This window comes from Echiichthys vipera (genome assembly GCF_963691815.1).
Source record: "Echiichthys vipera genome assembly, chromosome: X".
NCBI lineage: Eukaryota > Metazoa > Chordata > Actinopteri > Perciformes > Trachinidae > Echiichthys > Echiichthys vipera.
The window spans coordinates 17102481-17128288 of record NC_139825.1 but is presented as its reverse complement, the minus strand read 5'-3'; the positions used below and the strand labels follow the sequence as shown (position 1 = coordinate 17128288).

The 25808-nt window shown below is 39.9% G+C and overlaps 1 protein-coding gene across 1 annotated transcript; it reads left to right on the top strand.

Moving 5' to 3' along the window:
- Positions 1-1952: 1952 nt before the first annotated feature.
- On the top strand, positions 1953-22439 carry vapb (VAMP (vesicle-associated membrane protein)-associated protein B and C). The gene is made up of 6 exons (XM_083939208.1): positions 1953-2183; positions 11930-12082; positions 17339-17442; positions 18975-19055; positions 20069-20245; positions 21828-22439. The coding sequence occupies exons 1-6, from the start codon at positions 2126-2128 to the stop codon at positions 21981-21983; spliced, it is 729 nt and encodes a 242-aa protein (XP_083795334.1). The 5' UTR covers positions 1953-2125; the 3' UTR covers positions 21984-22439.
- Positions 22440-25808: the final 3369 nt, after the last annotated feature.

Sequence of the window (25808 nt, the reverse complement as noted above, 5' to 3'; positions counted from 1 at the left end):
TCCAATGCAACAAGGAATGCAAAGATCTCTACATTGGAGAAACAAAACAACCACTGCATAAACGCATGGCCCTACACAGGAGAGCTAACTCCTCAGGCCTGGACTCTGCTGTCCACTTACATCTCAAGGAGAAAGCCCACTCCTTTGAAGACAACATGTCCACATCCTGGACAGAGAGGACAGATGGTTTGAAAGAGGAGTAAAAGAAGCCATCTATGCAAAAGTAGAGAAACCTTTGCTGAACAGAGGAGGAGGTCTGAGACACCACTTATCTCCAATGTATAATGCTGCCCTTTAATCCCTTCCTAGGAGATTCAACAATCTAACCTCAAAGAACAACTGTTCACAAATTGCCTCCTGTGACTCCAACGACTGTCGTTAAGACTCAATAGAGCACTAACGACGTCAAAACCTACTTCCCACCAAAGACTGTCACTCTAACGACGGGCGTTGGCACTTGGAGCACAAAGGGTTCCAGTGACATCATCGGCCTTGTGAGAGGTTAAATACCTGGATCTCCACACCAGTTAGTTGGACCAGTCCCAGCCTGGTCAGATGCGTACATGAACTGATGAAGCCTCTTGGATGAGAGGTGAAACGTCTTCCCAGACAAATAACCAAGTCCAGTTGCTTTTGACTGAAATTGCTTTGGGGATAACGATGACCTGGACAAATGAGAACATTCACAGACCCTCATAGAATTAAAAGGTTGACAATACAATGTACTGTTTTGTTTTTGTTTTGGTGGCCCCATCATCTCTATAGGTGTACCCTGGTTTCACTCATCATCGTCCTGTCACACTTCCCTTTTTAAGTTTTTCATTTATAAAAAATTACAATCAGTCAGACATACAATACAGTTTCATAGAGCTGAATTAATCACAAAGTATATATACACAAGACATACATACATCAGAAATTTACAAATTGTAACAAGATACACAGTAAATCACACCACAAAAGGGGTACATTCATTATACAATAAGAATAAACAGACCTCAAGGACGTTCATCAAATAGATTCTTGTTAACAGTCTATAATAATCTGTTGCTTTTTAAAATTATTTATCTTGGAAAGATATTTGAGAAGTGACCCCATTAAAATAAACAAGTCAACCACATGAATTACTGACTTACTCTTAGTAGTGTCATAGTAACATACTACATCCTTTAGCGACCATGGGGGGTATAAATGTTTTTTTAGCTGACATTAATAATTAACGTGTATTTCTCCCGTTTAACGGCGTTAGCCAGCAGATGGTGGCAACACCGGCAAGAAAACACTTTTCAAAAGTATGTAATTTAATGAACGCCAATCTAAAAGTTAGCCTCTCACAAAGCTAACATTATTAACAAGCTAACGTTGATAGTTTATGCAGCTGAGCCTAAAACACAGAAGTTACATTCTGTGATTCTTTGTTTCTGCTGTGCCTGAAGTTATTAAAGCCAAACAATATGACAGACGGTAATGTAACTGCAGCAGGAGATCGGGTGAAGTTAGTTTGAAGTTGGATATTTGGATAGACTGGGACAGGAGTGGGTCTGTTGAATATCCAAATTAAAACTCACTTCACCCCTGTAGCAGCAGGTAACATGCTCTCCGTGTCATCTGCGGAGTGTTTGCTGCAGGTTTTATTCCAATCAAGCTGTAACACACCTGACTCGACTCATTCAATCACCTGAATAGCCTTCACACAGTGAAGGGGGAAAACAAAACAAATTCATTTATTTACCTGGTTAGAAATACAAAATGTATGAGGTAGAAGCCAAATTGACAGCCACGTTTTTTTCCAATTATTATCTTCCAATTGTGAATTCCAATAAAACATAATTTTGTTTTTACCAAAGTGTGACCTGTCACCCTCTCCCCATTCTGAGTGGCGATGCAGAGGCAGTGACGTCACCGGTCCGTCTCGCGCTTCGCTTCCTGTTGCATCACAACAGCCGTTAGTACCTCGAGTATATCACTCAGTGACCGGGGGGACAGAATACATCCACAGCACAATTCATTGATAACACAACTCTGTCGACGCTGCAGGTACTCAACAATATCCTTAACACGGGGGTACCTCAACGGACAGGGACTGGTTTGCAGTGCGATATAACCCCGCTCCAGCTGTTGGGACATGGCCAGGCCGGAACAGGTTCTGCTCTTGGAGCCTCAGCACGAACTGAAATTCAGAGGTAAGAAGGGAGGAGGGCCCGGCTGGAACTGCCGCTGCCAGCGGGGTTACACGAGGAGGGGGTGGTGGGCAGGCCAGTGCTGCGGTAACCAACCCTGGGGAGAAGGGGCACTACAGAATTTGACAATATTGTATGGAAAGAAAAGGTCTGAAAGGACGACAGGTCAACTGACAGCTAGGTTAGCTCACTCGATTAGCTTCCAACGGCTAACCCGGCTAGCCCAGGCCCTGTTCTTACACATTTCTACTGCAGCAACTCTATTTTAAAAGTGGGCTACAAGTGCAGTAACACCAAACATATGTCCACTTGGAAATAGCACTCACAATACAATGTGTAACAACGTTATTTCCCTGCTAACTTCTTAACCTTTTCATTGCACATATAAGCTACAACATCCTAAGCAGGCAGTAGCTTGCTAACATGAGCTCGCTCTCTGAATAACTGTCTCGCTCTGTTGGCCAGACAACTGTCATTTAATAACCTGACAGCCCATACAGGACGAAATGACCTCCCAACCTGTGCTACTTAATACTGCCCTACAAAACCTAAGTGTACTAAATACGAAATCACTACTAACATGGGCGCTGTGCACGACTTTGGGCCTGAAAGTATAGAGGTTAGGCTTGATTTGTATAGAAACGTATTCAATTGCAAACTAGTAAACCATAATCCATCATCAATGTGCCAACTATTCATTTGTTTGGACAGTAAACAAACTTTAAAGACATGCTTGTTTGTTTTTTAGCTTTAAAGTATTTCGTAGGCTTTGTATGGCAGAATATGTCAACTACGGATCATTAACATGCCTGCAATCCTTATCGTTAGGGCTTTACAATACTAATTAACATTTTAGTGAAGCTCATTTGGCTGCAATATGTCACGTTGCTTTAACTGTTTTTGTTTTGAAATAATTTACAGAGATCCTCTCACACTATTTAAATTATTGCACCTGGAGTAAGAAGCTTCATAGCTTACATTACATTTGTTTAAATGTTCACAGGACAGTTATAGTAAAATATAAGTTTACTTTTTTTCTAATTAGTTGTGAGATCAGCTGTTATAATAATGATGATAATGATAATATTAATAATAATAATAATTTAAGCCGAAAGCAATGATGACTATGCCCTTGCACACGGTGCATGTCGGGGAAATTGGCCGGACTCCGGCCGATGCGGGCGCATGTGTCCGCTAACGTCGAACACTGTCCGAAGGCCCTGGGTCTTCAGGCAATCTATGGAAACTTTTGCCCCACTTCCTGTGTCCACTGTGTGGCACTAGAGATCACCTACCAATATGATTTGCCTTGTTGTATATCAAATGAAGAACACAAAATTTGATGGGAATCAGATTAAGTTTGTCATATTAGGCTGACTTCCTGTTGCCAACAGGTGCCGCTGCGGGGGTCTTGTGATGGTACAGGCCAATTTTGATGTAGATCGGGTTAAATCTCTTGGACGAGTTTGTTAAAGTACAACACCTCCTGTTGGGTTTAGGATATGTCTTCTTGAGGCTTTTTCGTGCGTCTCCTCACTCTCTATGAGCCTACCGATTTTCATAACTATAGGTGAAACCGCATCGAGGGGCTCAATTTTACCAACTTTCTAGGGTGCTACTGAGCAATTTTGCCACGGCCATGCATGAGACCCATAAAAAAAACGAAATTTTCACCAGACCCGCCAAGTTTGCAAATTTTGGGGACTTTTTCGGTATGTTAAGGCCCTCTAAGGCAATTAATTTGTTAAAATAATAATAATAATAATAGGGAAGGATAATCCTTACATGCGGACAACACTCTGTCCCTAATAATAATGATAATAATAATAATAATAATGCCCATTTCCTCCTTGTTTGCTTTGCAGGAAGAGCTTTTAGGTCCACCAGCCGCTAGTGTCGCTGTAGAGCATTTCTAGCTGTCTGTCCAGCAGAGATGGGGACTCAAGATTTGAGACTCGTGCACTATCTTTTTATCTATGTACTTGAAGCATTAACATCAGGAGCAGAAAGTTATTCTCTCCCACAGAGATGCATGAGCGGCCACACTCTGCAGATGACACGGAGAGCATGTCACCTGCTGCTGCTGCTGCTGCTGCTGCTGCTGCTGCTGCAGGGGCAAAGTTAGTTGGATATTCAACAGACCCACGCCGGTCCCAGTCTATCCAAATATCCAACTTCAAACTAACTTCACCCGATCTGCTGCTGCAGTTACATTACCGTCTGTCATATTGTTTGGCTTTAATAACTTCAGGCACAGCAGAAACAAAGAATCACAGAATGTAACTTCTGTGTTTTAGGCTCAGCTGCATAAACTATCAACGTTAGCTTGTTACTAATGTTAGCTTTGTGAGAGGCTAACTTTTAGATTGGCGTTCATTAAATTACATACTTTTGAAAAGTGTTTTCTTGCCGGTGCTGCCACCATCTGCTGGCTAACGCCGTTAAACGGGAGAAATACACGTTAATTATTAATGTCAGCTAAAGACAAATTTAGGTTACAGCTTTACTGTTGACCATGTAATGTTAATTAAACTGCGTTATTAGCTTTAAACATTACACTGAATTTGAGAGGCTGGAGGATTCTTTATGTATTTCACAGAAAGAGCTCACTGACATTAAACATCTCTTTTTTCAGAGTGTCCTGAGACAGACAGCAGCACGACTGATGACGTTTCTGACAAACATAATGAGCAGCCAATACAAAATACATAACTATAATAAAATAAAATATATCAAATAACAAGTAAAAAACACAAATATACATCAAAATCGAGCATAATCATGACTATATAAGGCAGAATATCTACAGCCAGATGAGTCTGCCTCCAAGTTATAAAAATTTTAAAAATCATTCAATGAGAGCAGGACCTGGAGTTTCAGGTGTGTCTGTAATTAGTTCAGGTAAAGGGAGCAGCAGACTTTCTTTCTTTAAACTAGATTATAAGCTGCCATTAGTTGGGACTTTGTGTAATTATACAATAAGGTTGGACTTCAACTCTATTTTATTATTTATTAAAACCATAGGAAACTTGACTTGGACTTGCAAAAAGTGACTTGTTACTCTCTCCGCTGTCCAGTCAGAGCCATATATTGTGTAATTGATTCTTTCCGTTTTCATAATTCAATCCCAGTCAATGGAACACTCACAAGATGTCACCAAAATCACTCTGTCCTTTTAAAATCTTCCAGAAAATGATGCAAGTGTATCGAATCGTATCAAATCGAATCGTACTGTTGGCTGAATGCCTGATGTATATCGTATTGTGAGCTGAATATCGTGTATCGTATCGTGAGATTAGTGTATTGCTACAGCCCCATTCAAGAGGTTATAAACTAATAGTAATGAAGTGTCTGAGTTCATCTGTGGGTAGATCTGTTCACCAGTTAGTGTAGGAACAACACTTGTGTTATTCTACATTTTCTAATTGTCAACAAAAACCACAGGAAAAGAAACAAATGTGCTTTGTCAACTTCACTGCCCTGTCTCTGTGCCTCAAGCCTGTATTGTCACTACGATCAATGTGTTGTTGGTTTTTGTCTATTGACGCCTTCATGGGATTTAGAATATCAACCGCTTTTTGTCCTTAAACTTGTTACTTGGCATGAAGCAGAATTACTGTTTCTATGGTGAACTGTAGTTTAACATACCTTGTGCACTGATTAATAACTGGTGTTCCTTCATATGATTTATGTGGACACATTCTAGCCAATCAGAAATGAGCAACATACACATTTATGATGTGTTGATGCACAAGTGTTAACCAAACAGAAGGAACTAGTGCCTTATCAGTATAGTAGACAATACCACAAATCACATGCCAATACTCAGGCTCCAAGTTATGTGTCGGCAAGCATTGTGAAACTTCAGGAAATAGAGTAGGTATGTTAGTACTGCCTTGTTAGGCCTAGGCTTAGACCACCAGACTGAAGTTTTTCACAAATTGATTCCAGGTTTTTTTTTTTTTTTTTTTAAACGCGATTTTGAAATGTAGATATCGTTCCCTTAATTCATCTCCACATAGCACTCTTTCTCCCTGTCATTCTCGTACACACACACACACACACACACACACACACACATACACATACACATGCTGGAATCTGAGCTAGGGATGTAACGATTCATCTTGAGACAGTTAAAATCGATTAAAATGTGTGACGATTCAAATAGGTTGAGATGAAAAATCAATCAGGTGCCGCTATCTACTTTTGACTTTGTTTGTTGACGTTCTCCGTCAGTCTGTCAAGATGGTGCAGCCGCAGAAGGTCGCTCCAGCCTGTTTTATCGGAGGTTCTAACTCAGTTTTGTCTTTTGTAAATTAAAGAAGTTGTGTATCTTCATCCACTGATTTCCTGTCCCACGCGCTGTCAGCGACACAGGCTGGCAGCGACACAGGCTGGCATCGACACAGGCTGGCAGCAGTGCGGAGCAAGTTATTAGGTAAATAATTTAGGGAATGCCTCAGTACGCTACAGAGGCTAGTCAGTGTGTGTGCCGGTGAAGACAGACGAAGAATGAACTCAAACAGCAGACAGCTTTAGACACCTGGAGCTGCTGATGGTCGGAGCAGAGAAGAAATTAGCAGTTAAGTTGTAAAGTTTTAGTAAATGTTACGTATTTCCTGCAGCGCCTCTGCTAACAGAATGATATTCCTCATGTGTACAGGGAATAGAAATAACCTCAGTTCGCTGTGCTCATGTAAACACCATGTACTGAATATTATCAAAAACCCCATAAACTGGATATTCATGAACATGTAAACGCACTCATTTGTGAATGTGCTGAGATCTCAACTATAGTGAATCGAATCCAATGGTGAGTTGAGTCAGTGTATCCATACATTCCTAGTGATCAGTCTCATTAAACTGTGTTTAATAACAGGCTTCTGGTCCAGCTGCAGTATTGTTATCGTTGTTACTGTAATTGTTTTCAGGCCCCTGGCCTGGTGAAAGATTGTCCAAACAAACACAATAATAAAGCAAAAGAAAAGGTCTGTCATTTCTCTCATGGTGCCAAAAAGATATTTCAGACAAATAAAAAGTTATTTCTGCAGACCAAAGCGACTGGGTGACTCTAATCTGTCCCACATAAATATATACAAGTAAAGCCTAATAAATGTCTTAATTACATTAATGTCAGCCCGATCACGCTATAAACCTTCACTTTATCGTGATTATTCAGTTCCAAGAAACATTGAAGTTTAAAAGAAGACATATCTTTGCTATACTCACAGATATATAGTTATGTATATTTGCATATTATGATTCAGATAAAAGCAGTACACATATCCGTCAGTCTGCACAGGGGAGAGGTCAGAGCCCCTGCCCCTCAAAAGGTCTCTGACGGCCCTGCACCACACATTGCTACCTGGTCTGTGTGAAACACTGGGGTTATTAACAAATCTTTCCAAAAATCTCCCTGCTCCTTACTTAATAGCTGCTATTTATAAAAGCTAACCTTAAAGTATGACGGCTTCAAACATTAGCTCTTGTTAATAGTTTTTAACTGCCGTTTTGTGGTTTTTGTGAGTTGGATTCTATCCCGAGAAACTTTCAGGAAGTAGTAGATCAGGTGTACAGTAGTCGGTGGCGTGAGTCCCTTTCATTAAAATCCTTTAGAAGTCAAGCCAAGCTTGTGAGGGTCTGAGTTTCCTTTCTGTCTTTGCTCAAAAGGGAAGGCAAGTGTCAGTTGCTCTGGATGTTTGCTGAGCTGAAACTTTATCTTTAATCTGGTGTATGTGCTAATTCTGAAATAGCTTCATGTTTTCATGCACAGCGAGTGTGCTTCTCTCAACCACAGAAGGTTTTACTCACCACAATATCTACTATAGTGGCCTAATTTGTTATTCTGTTAGAAAACAATACTTGTTTAGAAAGCCTTTCCTGGTTGAGTTGGGGTTTATAATAGAAGCATAATATCACATGTTCAAATGTTATTTAGATAACTGGATGTTGGTAAATAAATGGGTTCACTGTGACACATGAGTTGTGCTTTCCCTGTGAATATTTTCACAAAGACAAACATCACCAGATTCACAATGTCTTACAACCTTAACATGCCAACTGTGGTGTCTACTAATAAACTTGCAGGTCAAGAGCCATCATGTGTACGATATTATGAACAGATCTTAATTTGCAGGCGCAAAGTGACAAAAAACATTGGCCGTAAATACATTTTGTCCTCTTTCATAGACAGAATAGTTGATTAATAATATTTGTTTTATATCTTTTTTAGTTTCAAAATGAAAACCTAGTTTCTGTAAAACTGACTGATGTCAAGTGTGTGTTATTGGCACCATATCCACTAAGTTTGGGAAGTTCCTACATTAATTCGTCATGCCCCCCCTCATTTGACTATGAATTAGCTTTGCTCTCACTTGAGTTACTGGAAAAACACAGGCGTAGCTAATGGTTGCCAGTTAGCTATCTAGATAAATTTCGCTATGGAGTGTCCTGTCAATAAAGAAACATTTTCCAGAAATAACAGGAATAAATTAAGGACATGTTACACTGTGGTTTTGTGAGGGAGCATTTGTTGGAATTTGCCCCCCCACCCCACCCCCCTCCCTCCAGTACGTGTAATGTGCTGATAATATCAAAGAAGACTCATTAGAGACTCTTGGCTTTCTCCAGGGTCAATGCATTAGCCAGATTAGGTTTTGGTACTTTTTTCTTTTACAGTGTTCATGCAAGAGCTCACATGTCCAAGAGATTTTACTTTTCTGTTAATGTCATCACCACAAAAGTGAAAAGAAAACCTTAAACCAAAGTGGAGATCGCTTGCCCTTGTGGTATTGAATGTGAGTGCAATATACCTCTGAATTTATCTGGTGCCTCTGAAACTTGGAATCACTTCCCACATCTCTTCTTTTTTCAGCAGTACAGCAAAATACACTTCTTCATGAACAGAAAATGGCAAACAAAAATCAGACTGAATGAAGAAGTAAAGAGGCTAATCTGCATCCACCTGTTTTGAAATTGGCACTAATTACAAACATTACGAGCCTGATTCATTCAATCAGGAAAGTGCCATCCTGATGTTTAAACTGAGTGGCCAATGTATTACCTTCTCATGAGATGTTTTTCGTGGGGTGAGAATTAAATTTTCGCTGATCAAAAGTGGCTAATGTATTTATCTGCTCTGACAACACTGAGGCTGCCATACAGTATATCAGAAGTTAACCTTAGGGTGCACTCGCACTGTCCATTTGTATCGTGCCCAGAGCTTTAGGGTAATTGTCGTCCGCCCCCCCCCCCCCCCCCCCCTCCCCCATTACTTGAAATTCGGAGACGTTTCACCTGACTAAATCTGCAATAAACACTCCACTTGCACATCAAACCACCGTGAACCGTTCTTTTTAAATGCCCGTTGGGGGAAACAGATGCATATAAATAGACATCAGGACCGCCGTCAATGCTCGCACTCGTACACGTGCGCACGCTCGTGCCCATCCATGTGCATCCGTGGTTTACTAAAGCCCACGTCTCTCAACCGGGCCGCAGCCGGCAAGCGTGCCGCGCCTAGGCAAAGTTGCACTCACACTGGTCAAACGAACTAGACTTTAGCTGTGAAGCGTGCTTGGGCACGGTACGGATGGACACTGTGAGTGCACCCTAGGGGCGCACTCACACTGTCCTTCCGCACCGCAACCCGGGCTTTAGGGTACTTGTCCCCCCTCCCTCACCCCCCGCGCCCCAGCCCTGTTTGTACTCACACTGCCTGGGCCTCGGCCAATGCTTCTTTCTGTCCATATGTCATCACGCCGTAACACGTCACACGCATTGATCGCGTGTGTGTGGCTTTGTTTACAAATCTTTCCATAGACCTCAGAGTTTTTTTCTGCAGTAAACACTCCACCTCCGCATCACACCAATGTGAACCTTTCACCGCCATTGTTGTTGTTGTTAAATGTCCGCGCATGGTCCGTCCTTATTTTTTCTATGTCTGAACAGGCGCACATACTGCTACCGCCGTAGGGCTCGTGCTCGTACACGTGCGCACGCTCGTGCTGGCCGCAGTTATGCGCGGAGCGGGTGCACTCACACTGCTTAAACGTACTAGGCTTTAGCTGAAAAAACGGTTTTGGCCCGGGACGGAGGAGTGTGAGTGCGCCCTAAGTTTGCTGGTGATATTGAGAATATGATGTGCAAAGAAATATGATAGATAAAAAATAATAGTGCCTCTCGTATTATCTTAAATCTAATAAAAAAAATTCTAGCCAATCTAACATGATACTTTATTACCTCCCATTAGTCCTGCTCCCAGGCTGTGCCTACATAATAACCCAAGTCTTGCAACATGATTACAGTTAGACTTGACCTCAAATGATTAGGGATGGATGGTTAAGGTCAGGCATAGACCTCGAATGATTAGGTCGTTGGGAATCTTGAAAGAGTTTTTCGCGAGTTTTCTTAAATTACCATTACCATCTAGACACAACCCTGCTTCCACCCTGAGTCCGTTATTTTGTCATGATTCTCGAAAATGCACCAAATAATTTGTTTTGGAAAATGTACAGTTTTCTGTTTTTACACAGGTTGATGCCTCCCCTTGTTCAGGTAGTGAGTGACCCTTTTGGGTTTAACTCTTACAAGTATAAAAATTATTGACACTGACCAAACTGGGCCTAGAGAGTACAGAGGCGTTTTAAAAAGGTTAAGACCAGATGAAAACGTTATTTAAACATTACTGCGTTTGGGAAATAATTATGCAAAATTGACATTGATGGATACCTCACTTAACCTTCGCTCACCTTTTAGATTTGGCACACCTTTTGTTGTAAGGGTTTTCTGCTTTATTTGTAAAATCTGTGCAACTTAATACATCTGGCCTTGTGACAGCCTCAGAGATATTTTACCTGCATCTACAATGATAGCTTTAATTAGTTGAAGCCAAGGGTGATGCAGTTTGGCTATGGTTGTAAAGTAGTAAAAGCCTGTGATTTATAGATTTGTACACACAGTTTACTCTTAAGAGGTTTTGGTAAATTGATACTAGAATTGTTTTTCTTAATCAAGGGGACAGACTAAGCATCAGTGGTCAACATTAGTCTAGACAGACATGTTTAATGAAAAAGAAAGAAAAACAGATGGCTTAGTTTACATCCTTGACAAATGTACAATAATCCAGTTCTCACCAGGGCTTTTTTTTTTTAACCGAGATGCTATATTTTGGGTTTTAATGTGAGCAATATACTTGAATTATTTATCTTGAGGACAACCTCCAGTCAAAGCCTGCATTATTTGAATTGGCAGAAAAACCCTGTTTATCTAAAATTTCAGGTCAAATAAAGAAAATATGCAGCAAAAGGTCCAAATTGTGGTCAGTAAATTGAATTTGTTAAAATTTAAAGTCATATCCATTCAGTCTTTGATAGACCATGTGTTGACATACATGTCTTATATTTTTGATAGGCTTTACCCACTGGTATTCAACTCATATATTTTGAAAACGGTTAAATTACCGTGGTCTGTGGTGTATATACACTGGAGATCAAAATCAGAGAACAAAGTATTAATACTTGATTTATCCTGAAATATTGTTATTTTACCACTGCTGTACTGTATTTAATGTGACTGTAAGTTTTGTCTTCCCCTCAACAGTCTTTGAAGACCCTTTATTAAAAGTTTGTTTTACTTCTAGTCTTTGGAGGATGTTGTATAATGTTAATAAAGAGAACTTAAAGCTATTTTCCTGAACCACCAAAAAACAGAATTTTATTTGTCCACCTTATCTTCCTTCTTCCCAGGTCCATTCTCAGACGTGGTCACCACAAATCTCAAGCTCTCCAACCCTACAGACAGGAATGTGTGTTTCAAGGTGAAGACGACAGCACCGCGCCGGTACTGTGTGCGGCCAAACAGTGGAATCATCGATGCAGGCACCTCAATCAACGTCTCAGGTAATGACTGAAGAAGTGAGGCATTGCAGGATCCATTAAAGTTATTACAGGCTCTTTTAACATGCAGCTCTTACTCTGGCAGAAATGATTAGTTGATTACCAGAATAATTATATGACTGTTTTTGTACTTCATCTTCTTCAAGTTAAATATTAAATATTTGCTGGTAACAGTTTCTCAACGTTTCTGTATACCCCTTTGTTTTTTGAGTCTTGGTCAAACAAATTAAGCAACCTCGAAGGTAGCATTTGTGGTATGTGTGGAGATTTTTTAGACTGCATGAATAATATTGAAAAATTATAATTTTTGTAGCCCTAAAGCCATGACTTGTGAGACTATCTAAATATTGCAGACTTTGTTTTTATTTGTATCTTGACTTAAAAACCAAGTATCTGTAAGAAGGAAGTCAAACTATTGTATTGTGACGGAACAAGTGCCCTGTTGGCCTGGAAGGCCTCATTCCCAGTCATGCACTCTGAAGGAGACAGGTACAGGCTAGTGTTTCCACACTGTGCCACATCTGCCATTTACAGCTATAGACTTGTTTAACAACCTCCCCTATCTGGTGTCAACAACTGCAAACTGTGTCACCGGGGCCGCAGTCAGCAGTGGGCGACAAATCAGAGCCGTCCTCTCTGTCAGTTGCCTTCATTTTTCACACTTCTTAGGCTGAGAAAGGTCATAGGTTTGAGTCCCAACAGGAGATTGCTTTTCTAAGAATGTAGTCACCAACTATAGGCAAAAATTATAGCCATGGCATTTAACCTCTTTCTGTTCAGTGTGTCTTTAGGGAGAATTAAGAAAACCTTGTACTTAACAGGATAACAAACGGTTGTGGACTCCTATGTTGCAGGCATGGTGTGCTTTACATTGAAACTGCATTGGGTTGCGATGAAAAAGATACGTTTATAAAGGCACTGCACTTCTGACTCTGCTGTTCAGCGGTGCTTGCGACGTGAAAAACAATGGTGACCGCCTCACAAACTTTCTCAAATTACAGCTAAATGGTATACTAAAATTAGTTTCTGAACGGACCTGCAGACTGGAAGATGACGCTGTCAGTCATCGTCTTGAACACGCCCCACATGGTATAAATGGTTGTGTGTCATCTGCCCACAGCCAGGTCACCTGGAAATCTGTTTGTATGAGAGAGTGACCGGACCTATTTGCCAGAACAAATGAAACTTGAGTTTGGCACATTTGTCCAGGCTATCTCTCTCCACAACTCTTTTTGATAATCAGTTGGTAGAGATTTGATGTCTTACCTGCCACCTCATATGTTGCCTGCACTAAATGTAACTGGAGCACATCCATATTTGGCTTTGCAACTCTGTTATGTGGAACGAAATGCATTCAACTTGATTGTTATACTTCAAGGATACACTGATGTGACGATGATGTTTACATCACACTTTGATGTTAACATCAGTTTTGTTTGTTTGCAAGGGAACTCCACAGGGCACCGTTAAGTGCTCTTTCTCCCTGGTCTTAAAAGCTACATTACAGCTAATTGATAAAAATCTCTGAGCACACCAAACTTTTCTAGCTGAGTGAAACAAACGGGGCTTGGTTGTCATAACAACATTGCTAGTAAAAATGTTCTTGGGCAAAGATATTCTAAAAGCACAAATATTGTAATGTTATTTTGGGAATGACTACCATTATTGAGGTATTAAGGCAAATATTGTTCTATTGAGTTTTTGTGTTTGAAGACTGCGTAGGAATTGTAACTTGTTGCAGTCCAGTTTGGCTCATATTTTTGGCCTGTCATTTTTAACAAAAGCTACATGGCAGTCCACATGCATCGGGCGAAAGGGAATAGACTGCCACAGGATACCTACAAACCCTGAGATGTGTCAAGTGCTGGTCCAGCTGAGGATACACACAGTGCTTTTGAAGCTCAACTCAGCTGTAACTGTATATGTTCAATGTAGCCATGACCACAGGAATGTTGCTGAGGTTGATTGGTGTTATGTAGCAGCATCCAGTGGAAAAATATGTGGCGTGAATGTTTTAAAGATCCTTGTGTCCACAAATATTGAGCTTATTCTGGGAATATGTGTATAGTTTGTCTGACATTAATGCTTGGGACTTGTTATCATTTCAAGGTAGGCAGAGAGAAAAATAACATATATTTTGTTGCATTTATCTAAATTGGCTTAATTAGCTTTCCCTGGCAATCATTTCTAGTGGGCCCTTTGGTATGATGGGGCAAAGAAGGTATTATCCTGTCTTAATTGACGTCCATATTCATACATTTCTGCTAATATGCTACACTCCAGATCTGTTCCAATATTCTAAGGCCACATTTGCTATTTTACTCACCAAATAGATTTCTCTAACAGAACTTAATCTCTTAGTGGTATCTGATTCCTGCAAAACGCTGGCTTAACTGCTGACTCCTGGGCTATTTCCCACCCTGAAAAAGTTGTGTTGGTGTATAGTCTGTATAGTCTTTTCCCCCTTTTGAATTAAATTGAATTAGATGGACCCAGGAGAGCACAATCAGAAGTGTAAAGACCCTGCTACCCTCAGATGACTGAATATGAATATGTTTCCTGGTGAGTTTTCCCTCGAGCCCTGTATCTCAACATCGCTGGTTGGTTTAACTCTATTTCACATTCCCATGCTCTATTGTCTCGGTAGATTTGCTGATCTTTGACCAGGTTTTTGTGTTGCGCAATATTGAGCAAAGTAGGCTGGTTGCTCTCTTTTTTTCGAGTACGGTTTCTTTAAATCCGTGTGAAAAGCTTACTGTCTTAGATAGCAGTGTAAAATAGAGCCACGTGGTATCATTTGTCATAACCTTGTTTCTGCGTCACAGAGTGTTGTAACATTCAAAGGGAACTCACTTTGTATCTAATTTGGAATTTGTAGATATGTGCAGTAGAGCTGCAACAATCAGTCAATTTTCTTGTTTATTTCCTCCTCTATGTCAGTAGACTGATTATTTATGAGTTGTGGACAGAAGGAAGACCTCTGAGGACGTCATCTTGGGCCTTGGAAACACTGATTGGCATTTTGCATTATTTTCAGTCATTTTAAAGACCAAACAACTAATCGGTTAATCAAGAAAAAGATTGACAAATTAATCAGGAATAAAAATAATCGTTAGTTGCAGCCCTATTGTGCATTGTTTTGGTCATTAAACTAAGACAGTTACCCTTTGGTTTTTGGCACATTTATTTATTTGTGTTTTATTGTTCAACACAGTTTTGTTTTTTTGCCATGATGCTGAGAATTCATATTAAATTGATCAGGGAAATGCAATTACGTTTTTATACTTTTATTGAAACAGTGTGATAGAGTGACATATTACTTTTAAAATAAAAATGTAAGACACTCTCATGTTATTTTTCTTGTATTGAGGATCCATCACATGACACTATTAACCAGTTAGTCGATTAACAAAAAATGCCAAGACTTGTGGTTCTAGCTTCTGAAATGTGATCATTTGCTGCTTTTCTGTTTTTATATCATTGCAAATGGATAGATGTTGGCTAGAGAAAACTAGACATTTGTAGACTCTTTAACTATTGACATTTCATAGACGAAGTCATCGAGTATTATTATTTAATTAATTGATAATGAAAATTATTAGTTGCAGCCCTACAATAGAGAACCGTGTGCAGAACCTGTAATAATTATATTCCATGGGTGGACCTCTATAAGGTCGTTATTCTGTCCTGAGCATCTTGCCTCATGGGACACGATTAATTAGTGACAGGAAAGGAAAGTTTTCTTACCTCCCTCCCTCACCCCTCTAATGGTTTCATTCATCATCAACAAGCAGGCAGGCGGTTACCATCCTACTTGACCGTGTTGAAAACAGTTAGCCTCTGGGAGTTTTATAAATGATTGCCCATGAAGCAAGAACGTTAAAATCATGCCATTTGCAGAAGTAGCTTTTATGTAAAGGTATGTTCAAAGGCTGTCGATCAAAGATGATTTAAATCACTTTTCCCCTCCTGTGGCAGTGTTTTTCCATCTCCGTCTTCGGCTCAGGACCTTTTCATGTTATTCACTATTGCTCGAAGAACTTGCATACCTTCCTGCCCCCATTCTCTAGTATTGTCCCCTTGGACCTGAGGTAGATGGCTGTGAAAATTGGGTCTGACTGAAACAGGACGTTCTCAATCTGTTCATGCCGTCTGTTTCTGGTTTGCGTTATTGAACTGCCCTGATTGCTGTAATGGTGTACTACATCTCTGAGGTTTTCTACTCTAGGGAGAATTGGCATGTGTCATATATGAAAACCATCCTGATAGCTACACCCGCTTTGAAATTAGGAGGTCATTTGTTTCTTGTGAAAGCCAAAGAATCAAGGAGGAATTGTAGACATAGTGGGTACTAATGTCAAAATACGCTTTTAAATTACACCCTCATTTGAAAAGTCAAAGGATAAAAAGATCACCAATCAATAGCCATTTTCCCCACTGTGCACTTCCACCCTTAGCTTGAATACTGACATAAGAAAGTGATCATTGTAAATCATTGTTGCAGCTTTAAAATACCTTCTCAGTCATTGGAATGACATCAAATAACGCCACTGACTGAGAGGTCTGACGTGGTGATGGATTAAATTTATATTCCAACCCAACACCTGCTTTTTGTTAGAGCGATATGTACTGTTGAGAAAAAAAAGACAGGGTTGGAAGCTGTTAGAAAGATTACCCCCAGGGGTATTTGTCGATCCGTCAGTGTTTTGCCCGTCATGGTAACACGAACTTAGAAATAAATCATGTCCACCACTTTTTCCATGCAGCCCAGAGCCTTGAAGACGTGGAGGACCTAGTTTGCTGTTTGATAAATTCATGAGTTTTTGATACTGATTAATGCCTCTTTAATTCAAGGAGTTGAGAAAGGGTGAGAGATGGAAAGTTGCTGACATAGAGAAGTATCAGCTTTATCGCTGGAGTCAATTTTGCATTCGGGGAGGCAGATTTTACTCATCATGTTCTTGCCTGTCTGCCACAGTTTGAGTGATACTAACAAGACTTTGTTTGACACATTGTCCTAAGTCCCCTAAGGATGGGAAGTGAGGAGGGTGGTTAAAAAAGGGAGAAAAAACTGAGTGAGTTGTAACAAATGATATAATAATAATCATCATTTTGGGACTTCCTGTTCACACTTTCGTCACTTAACAGCCCTATTTCTCTCTCCCCATCCTAATTATGAGTTGTTAACTTAAGGGAAATCACTAGCGACTTCATGGTGGTAGTATCTTACGCCACCTCGACTGTCATTTTGTCTTTCAGTTATGCTGCAGCCTTTTGACTACGATCCCAATGAGAAGAGCAAACACAAGTTCATGGTCCAGTCTGTGCTAGCACCTCCTGACATGACTGACATGGAGGGAGTGGTGAGTGTATCTATCATCAGTTTGTCTTTAACTACTCCAGTATTTGCAGATGCTTTTAAAACAAAAATACTTTTCACATTGATGTAACACGTCACTCATGGATTGTCAAGTCTCAGCCTGGATGAGAGGCTGTTTCTCGGTGCTGACAGACTGCAATAAAAACCACATGGATGACCACAGACTATTCGGAAAGTGTGTGAATGTGAGAAATTTGTTGTGATTCTGTGTGACTCACACTCATGAAGAAATTCACAGAGACAAATTTAATCAACCTGATGGAAAGTTTCAAAAAAATATTGTTCATGTGAATGTAAGAGACATTAGATTTTAAGAAAATCAACCAAAAAACAGATTTTTCAAAGAAGAGCACAAATGAAGATAAACTGCAGTTCTGGTCGTCATTTTTTGTCCAGACCCCCAGCAAAGGGAGAATTGTACTCAGGTACGTTGTCATTATACCTGGCAGCTTCAAAACTCAAAATTTTATATTATTATGCCTGCCAAATATGGAAATGCAAGTCTGTTTATTTGTTCAGGGGCTGCTGACACCTCATGGGAAACACCTTATATACGTGCCTTGAACAGTCTCATAGGCACTAATGTATTCTGAAAGATTCGAACTATCATAAATGATTTCCCCACTTTTGATGATGTATTGAATGTATGTATACATTTTGGAAATAATCAGAATCTAAAATTTAACTTTGAATATCTTCAATTCCACAGAAAGCCTAGGATATAGATATGTGTTATAGATATTAATATATATATATATTCTTAAACTGTGTTACACTTTAGTAGGATGAAGTGGGTGATAATCCTGGTTTATCGAAATTCAATTTATGATGTACTGGAGTCCAGGATCTAAAATCAATATTTTTCTTAAATTATGAAAAGAATTGGTGATTGGTCGCAGAATACATAAAAATTATGAATTTAGTTAGAAATGCCCTCAATTTAAATAGAAAAATATGTGGTGGTCATTAAATAATGAATGCAATACTGTATTACCGTGCAGAAAGTTGTTACTATGATTCCTAAACCAAGACATTATTCAGAAATATGTTAAATATGTCAAAAAGGAATAAAGTTGAGGTTATCTCACCCGCGTCCTCGTCTGAACAGTCATTATCAGCAGCCTCTGGAAAATATTAATAATTGCACCTTTCATGACATAAAATGCAGCTCAAAGTGCTTCACAAAACAAAAAGGAATCAATAACACAGGTATTAAAACAGAAAACACAAAAAGTGAAAAACAACACAATAAAAATACTCTTAAAAAGTTAAAATAGGATAATATAAATAAAGTTAATAACAATAAAAAATATTTTAAGATACAAAAACCATAAAACAAGTATGAGAGATATAATTTATTTCTTCTAACATCATTTTTGTTAATTGATAAGCTATATTATAACAATATGTGTTGAGCTGTTTCTTAAAACTATCAACTAAAAGGGTCCATTTTGCCTTGTTTTAATAATAAAGAAATAATATTTTGATAGACTTTTATGTTCGTGGTCTCCCCAGTGGAAGGAGGCTAAGGCTGATGAGCTGATGGACTCCAAGCTGAGGTGTGTTTTTGACATGCCAGCGGAGAATGAAAAGACGGTAAGCACGCCCTGTTACTCCACTTCTCCTCACCCTGTTAGTTTTGGTTGTCACTACAGATTGGATAGCAAAGACACTGCAGGGAATGATGTCACATTTTCAAAATAGATTTTTATTGGTATGTCAGTGATCATCAGCAGTGCCACAATGTAGTTTTAATTATTGTATGTCAGTGATCATGTTTGTTGTGTTTGTTTTACCAAACACAACAGAGTGATGCCTTTTTATTGCTTCTTCCTGTACAGTGTAACATTTCTTTGCTTGTTAATATTTGTATCAAGGAGGGCCTGCATTATTTATGGAATAATGTTTATGGTTGTTTTCCAGCCGCCCACCTCTTTACTGCTCTGCTGTATCTGCCTTCTCTTTCACTTTTCTCTTTCCTGTCCCATCAGTCTTCATCTCTCTTCTACTTTTTGCAATGCACTCTTCTCTTGCCTTCTCTCTTTCTCATTGTCACTTTTGTTTCTAAATTTTAAGCATTAATCTTCATCCTTTTGTTCCACTTTCCTCCACCTCCCTCGCCAATTTGTTCATTCTCACATGCAGTTTGTTATTATTGTGATTTTTCTCAGACCCCAAACAGCTTTGGAGACGTTATGTGGTCATGATATGAGCCGAGTATTGTGGTTTCATGAACACGAGGAGGGAAGTTTAAGGACCCGTGGTGGCTGTTTTCAATTCATCTTGAGCTCTGTGATACGCTGGGCTCCCAGTTGGCAATGTGCACCACACAGTCCATTTGACAGAGATAATGCTGATAGAGACCGGCTTGATCCACTTATGAAAGGCACCCCTGGGTGAACTCTCCCACAAACATGGAGATTGCACAGCTTGAGAGGAGGCTCTGTGTTCCTGTACTGTATATGAAAGTCTCCAAATCTCCTAATATAAACATAAAATTTCACTTGTGTGCCAGCCAAGTCATCGGTCAGAATCGCCATGGAAACATTGTAGCAGCAAACAAACAACTTATTGCGTTATGACTTGTCGCCCTGTTAACCCACTTACAGCATGACATGGAGTCCAACAAGATGATGTCGTCCAGCTTCCTGAAGTCAGACTCCTCGCTGCCTCCGAAGTCAATGAGCTCCACCCTTGATGACGGGGAGGTAAAGAAGATCATGGAGGAGTGTAAGAGGCTGCAGATGGAGGCTCAGAGGCTACGGGAAGAAAACAAACAGATCAGGGTGAGTGAGATGACTTGAGGACCATAGTCAGTTATTTTTTCCCCCACAAGATCGTAAAGACACAAGTATCAGTGAAGTTTGGTCTCAAAGGGTTTCTCTGAGGAAGTTTGCGGAGTAGGTAAATTATTGTCCAGCTGTAAAATGTGATTATCAAACTAAATGTTCTTTCTCCCAACTTTGCAACTCGCTGTTTGATCAATCACTTCATAGGTTTGCTTTGAAGTAATTAATCCAATCAGTCACCTGCTGAGGTGAATCATAATTATTTCTTCTGACCTTGGCCGAGACACTGGATGTGAATTCAGATGTTACTGTATAGATTTACATTAAAGTTAGTGTGTTGAAATGAGTAACAAAAACAAATGAAATCTACTTATTTTAATGTCCCAGAGACTGTCATAAAAATTAATACTTTAGATGCTAAAATCATTTCATTTTTACTTTAAAAAAGTGACGATCAAGAATATAGCTGGTTAATTTCCTGTTTCCCTTCTAATCCTTTATTTGACTATTTGTCTCACCTGAAATAGTTTTTGTGCATTGAATCTTGTTACACATTGTGTAATTCAGAAAACGAATCTATCTTCAGGCTTTAAGCAGAGATAGAGAGAAAGTGTTATTCCACTGGCGAAGAAAGAAAAGTCCCCTTCAGATGACATCACTGGACATCCAGAGTCACATTTGGTTATTTTGTGGTTCTGATTGATGTTCACAATCAAGATAAGCAAATTAAGTGGAAACTTGATTCACACAAAGTGGTGGTTTCCAAGTGATGTTGCGGTGTCCCTCCACCCTTTGCTGTATTTCTTTGAATGAAGACAGTAACTCCAGATTGAGGTTTGCATTAAGTGCAACTGCTCAGATCCATAATCAGCATCAGAACTCGAGCTCCGAAGCTCCTGAGGCCATCAATCACAACGATCAGTGACGTAAGGTTTTAAAATTACGTTTGGTTGGAAATGAGTCACACACACACACACACACACACACACACACACACACACACACACACACACACACACACACACACACACACACACACACACACACACACACACACACACACACACACACACACACACACACACACACACACACACACACACACACACACACACACACACACACACACACACACACACACACACACACACACACACACCACAGCGGCTAAAAGAAAGTCAAACACCACCTCCTCCCCTTTAAATTCTTGCCAGAGACAGAACGACTGTTGGCTGCTCCTGCGGCAGAGATTAAACTAACAGAGCGCCCCCCACCCGCTGCTGGGAAATGGAGTGTTTTAAAGCCTGGTGCCCTCTACGATCCTCTGGGGATTGGGTCACATGAAGATTTATGCAGATCCTATTTCTTTGAGCTTGTAAATAAATACGGTCTTATCTTATTGACTGATTGGCAAGCTGACCATCTCTTCCCCATGTCATCCTTTTCTTTTTGTCTTCTCCACTTTTTCATCCCGTTTCTTTATTTCACTCTCCAACACCAACACCACCACCTCTTTCCTTCTTTCATCGTTTCTCAATTATTCATTTTACAACACTTTCTTTTTTCCTCCGCATTTCAGGAGGACGATGGTCTGCGAATGAGGAAGAGTAATGTGATGTCATCTCAGCACTCTTCAATTGGCATGAAGAAAGATGAGGGGTTGAGCATTCGCACCATGGCCCTCATCGTACTCTTCTTTGTGGTTGGCATCATCGTGGGCAAGTTGGTCTTGTAGATGGCAGCGCAGTCCAATCTGGCCGCAGCATGCTTTAAGGGAGATGAAAACAAATGCGGGATCTGGGATTTTGGATCGAAATGCCATATCCGCGGGGTGGGGGGTCAGTACTAGTTTTGATTCAGTCTCATTTATGTAAAAAAATTCAAAGGTAATGTATGAGAAAATTAAGAAGAAAAAAACGATTCATCAACTAAGTAACACACTTACTGTTACAGGTCTTGCCTCTGCGTAATCATCACATAATCATTCTGGCCCTCTTTCCCAAAGTGTCGTGTATACAGACGAATGGTTCTGTGTGGAGGTGGGGGGGTAATGGAAACATGATTTAATGCTGGTGATCCAGTCCAATTTTCGAACACAGGCGAGTTAGTGTTGGAACCATTGAGTCAGTTTGCAATTGAGTGAATGTCATTTTAGTGTATTGTTGTTTCTTTTTCTAAATGACAGAGGCCAGAGCCTATGTATATGTATACGTAACCCCCCCCCCCCCCCCCCCCCCCCCCCCCCCCCACTGTACAGTATATACAGGTGTTCCTTCCAGCTAAACCCCCTTTAAGGAAGGGATTTACCAGAACGATGATCCACACAGTCGGGGTTACACAGGGCTATCAAACTGACTAAAGCAAACTTAGGCTTTGTAAAATCTGCTTGCCTTTGACTGTAGATCAACCTGGATCAGTGTATGAAACACTATACCATAGGTATTTTCTTTCCTTGTGTGTTTTTTTTCACTCTTACCTTATTCCCGTCACCTGTCACTCAGTGCTCACCACACCCCCAGATGTCAGAGGGGGATGTTTGAATGCATGTGTAAACACACAAAGTGTTGCATCTGGACTTTTGAATTTAATTTAATTGCTTTTGTAATGGTGATGATATGTCATTTGGTCGTAGGTTTGCACAGCTACATTTTCAGATTTTCTTTCTCTTGTGTTTTGTTGCATTTTTATGATTTCATGTAATTTTTGTTGTTGATAGGGTTGAAGCATTTAAGAATATTGCAGCTACCAGAAATGAGATCCAGATTTGTAGGATTAGGTCATTTATGTAAATGTTATCCAGATGAAAGGCTTGCCTTGTGACCTATTTGGGCAAGTTATTCTCAGGCCAAGATGGAGGTTTATATACATTAAACACACACACACACACACACACACACACACACACACACACACACACACACACACACACACACACACACACACACACACACACACACACACACACACACACACACACACACACACACAGAGCATGCATACACATAGTGAGAAATGGACAGGAGGTGCATGTAGAGGCGACTAGTTATGTGTTTCCCTTACAACATCAACAACACCAAGGTCCTGTTTCTGTGTCATCACAAAGGGACCTTGGTCTTTTGCAGCTCACTTTGTTCTCTCAATTTTTCCTACTGAGCCATCGGATGCTGACGTTCTGTTTTGTTTGGGGCAAATGTATGTCAGAGATCAACTGAGTTTTTCAAGCTGCCTGCGCCAGCTCTCCACTACTGGTGATTTTTCTTTTTCCCTCCACTGCAGGCCTGTTTTCAGTTTTTTGTGTTTGTTCAGCATTTATCTGTTGCTTATTAATGTTCTATCCTTACTGCATTTGAAGTAGTGTTCATTTTTAATGCACTGAAATAGTTTCTTTGCTTTGATCTTCCTGCCGCATTTTTTTTTTTGAGTTGGGGGGTGGTTGCATACAGCCTAGTTTATATCCTTGAGGGGACCACATGGTGACATTGTACTGTTCAAGAGCGGATGATATTTTGGTCAAAAATAAACGGAAACATAATCTCAAATTGTTTTTCTCCAAATTTGCATGATGGAAAAAAAGCAGTGGATTCTACTTGCAATATTTGAAGGAAAAAGAGCAGATGCTCATATTTGTATCACACTGTGTTCAAATAAGATGCAGTAGTGCATTACCCTTTGTTAAACTGAAAAATAAATACGAACCCATCATCTTTTCATGTTAAGTGGAGTGGAAGATGATGGATATTGCTGGTGGGTAGGGGATTAAAATATACATAAGCTTGTGTTTCTACTGTATTTCTGTAAAGTTGTTGGGTTGAGGATGACTTGCTGCTTAGAGGGAGGGCAGAGCAGACGTGAACTAAAGTCCCATCTTGGGTTATCAGACCTGGGTCATATGGTACTTGCAGACAATTCTTCTTGTTCTATGAGTCCTGGTTGGAGTATCAGAGCATTTAACATGTAAACAAATATTTAAAAGTACCAGAATATCCTCTTATCTGATTAATAATATACCACTGTCCTGCTCTGATGCAGTAATCCCCACCAACACTCCAAGTAGGATTAAACAAACAATAATAATTACATGTAAATACTAATTGATCCAGGCCCAGTTGTAAAACACACTACACTGACCTGTCCTGGAGTCTCTGACCATCACCGTGATCAATGTAAGCAGTGGGCAAACTGTTTTGTATGTATATAAATAAATAAATACATAAATAAGTCTATCTGAGAAGAAGATTAATATCCTTAGTTCAAGTCTCTCTGGTGTATAAAAACAACCCAACCTGGTTGGACTATGTAGCATCTTAATAAATTAAATTAATAAAGCCCCTACCCAACTGTGTGAAGTCATTTCCTGCTATGCACACAGGATACAAGGTGCACATTTATATGTATGTATGTATGAAATCACAGAACAAGTTTTCATTAAAAAGAAAAAGAAAAGGATTGCCGAAAAGTGATATCTCACTTCTGAAAATGTGTTTCTTATACTGATAGTGCTGCACAAATAGTTCAGGTGATGTGTGTGATGATCGTGTAGTTAGGGCTATGATTGTGTGAACAAACTATTATGAATAAGAATCACACATAAGGAAAGATTTCTGCTGCCAAAGCATGAGAGAGAGAAAATAGGGACAGTCTAATTGTGTTAAAAACCTGAAATGTTGCACTTATAAATTAGTCGGTCAGCTATAACATTGTAAATCGATGCAGCAGAATCAGAGATGTCTTCTTATTTTTTTTACACATTATTAACTGTTGCCTACATACCCCAATGCAATTTGACCATGACAGTTCCGTTAGTTTGTGTGTGCTATGGTAATAGCAGCTAATGCAGCCTCGAGCTGCTAGCCTCAAGCAGAGACGAGGAGTGGAGCTTTGATTTTTCCTCCCAAACTCAACTGGCCCAGACCTAACTCACTGAGTTCAGGCTGTAACGTCTCAAAATTCCCCCGGGCTTGAATTTGGTTGGATTCACACACATTTCCTGTGATTAAAAAAACAAACACCTTATACTCGGTGTAATGTCATGAATAATATATTGGGCTGGGCATCATTAACCTACTGTAATGCATAATTTGAATATTAACGTTTGACCATTGTCTCAATCAGTTTTCGCTGCTGTTTGAAAATCACTGACAGCAGTTGCCTAAAACCGTACTGAAACTCCCATCTCCTGCCTCTCTCATTAATGAGGAGAAATGCTTCACGATCTCTACTTAATATATGTCCGTTTTCAGGCTGTGCTGAACACACAGGAATGCACGTCAAGGATCGTGTCACGAATGTCTATTGAGCTGTGTTATCACATCTCTGCGCAGCATCTCCTCCTCCAGTCGTTTCAGCGAGGGCAGGCGACAGAGGTGAAGCAGTTGTGACTGAAGCAGGAGGGGTATGATGGTGTGAAAACAGCTTTATTGCTCTGTAAAGGCTTTCATAGAGTTTAGCCTGTACCATTTTTTAAATACATATGTTATTATATAAAAGTAAAGGTTTGTGTAAATTCAGGTTTTTTATCGGGCCTAGGCTGAAAACTTTCATGTTTCAGGCTCAGACAAAC

What these genes read in the sequence shown, in the direction of transcription:
- vapb (XM_083939208.1), top strand. Translation starts at nt 2,126, where the DNA reads ATGGCCAGGCCGGAACAGGTTCTGCTCTTGGAGCCTCAGCACGAACTG. An exon ending in GCACGAACTGAAATTCAGAG is followed by an intron (nt 2,184 to 11,929) that starts GTAAGAAGGGAG and finishes CCTTCTTCCCAG; the next exon opens with GTCCATTCTCAGACGTGGTC. An exon ending in CAGCGGAGAATGAAAAGACG is followed by an intron (nt 19,056 to 20,068) that starts GTAAGCACGCCC and finishes ACCCACTTACAG; the next exon opens with CATGACATGGAGTCCAACAA.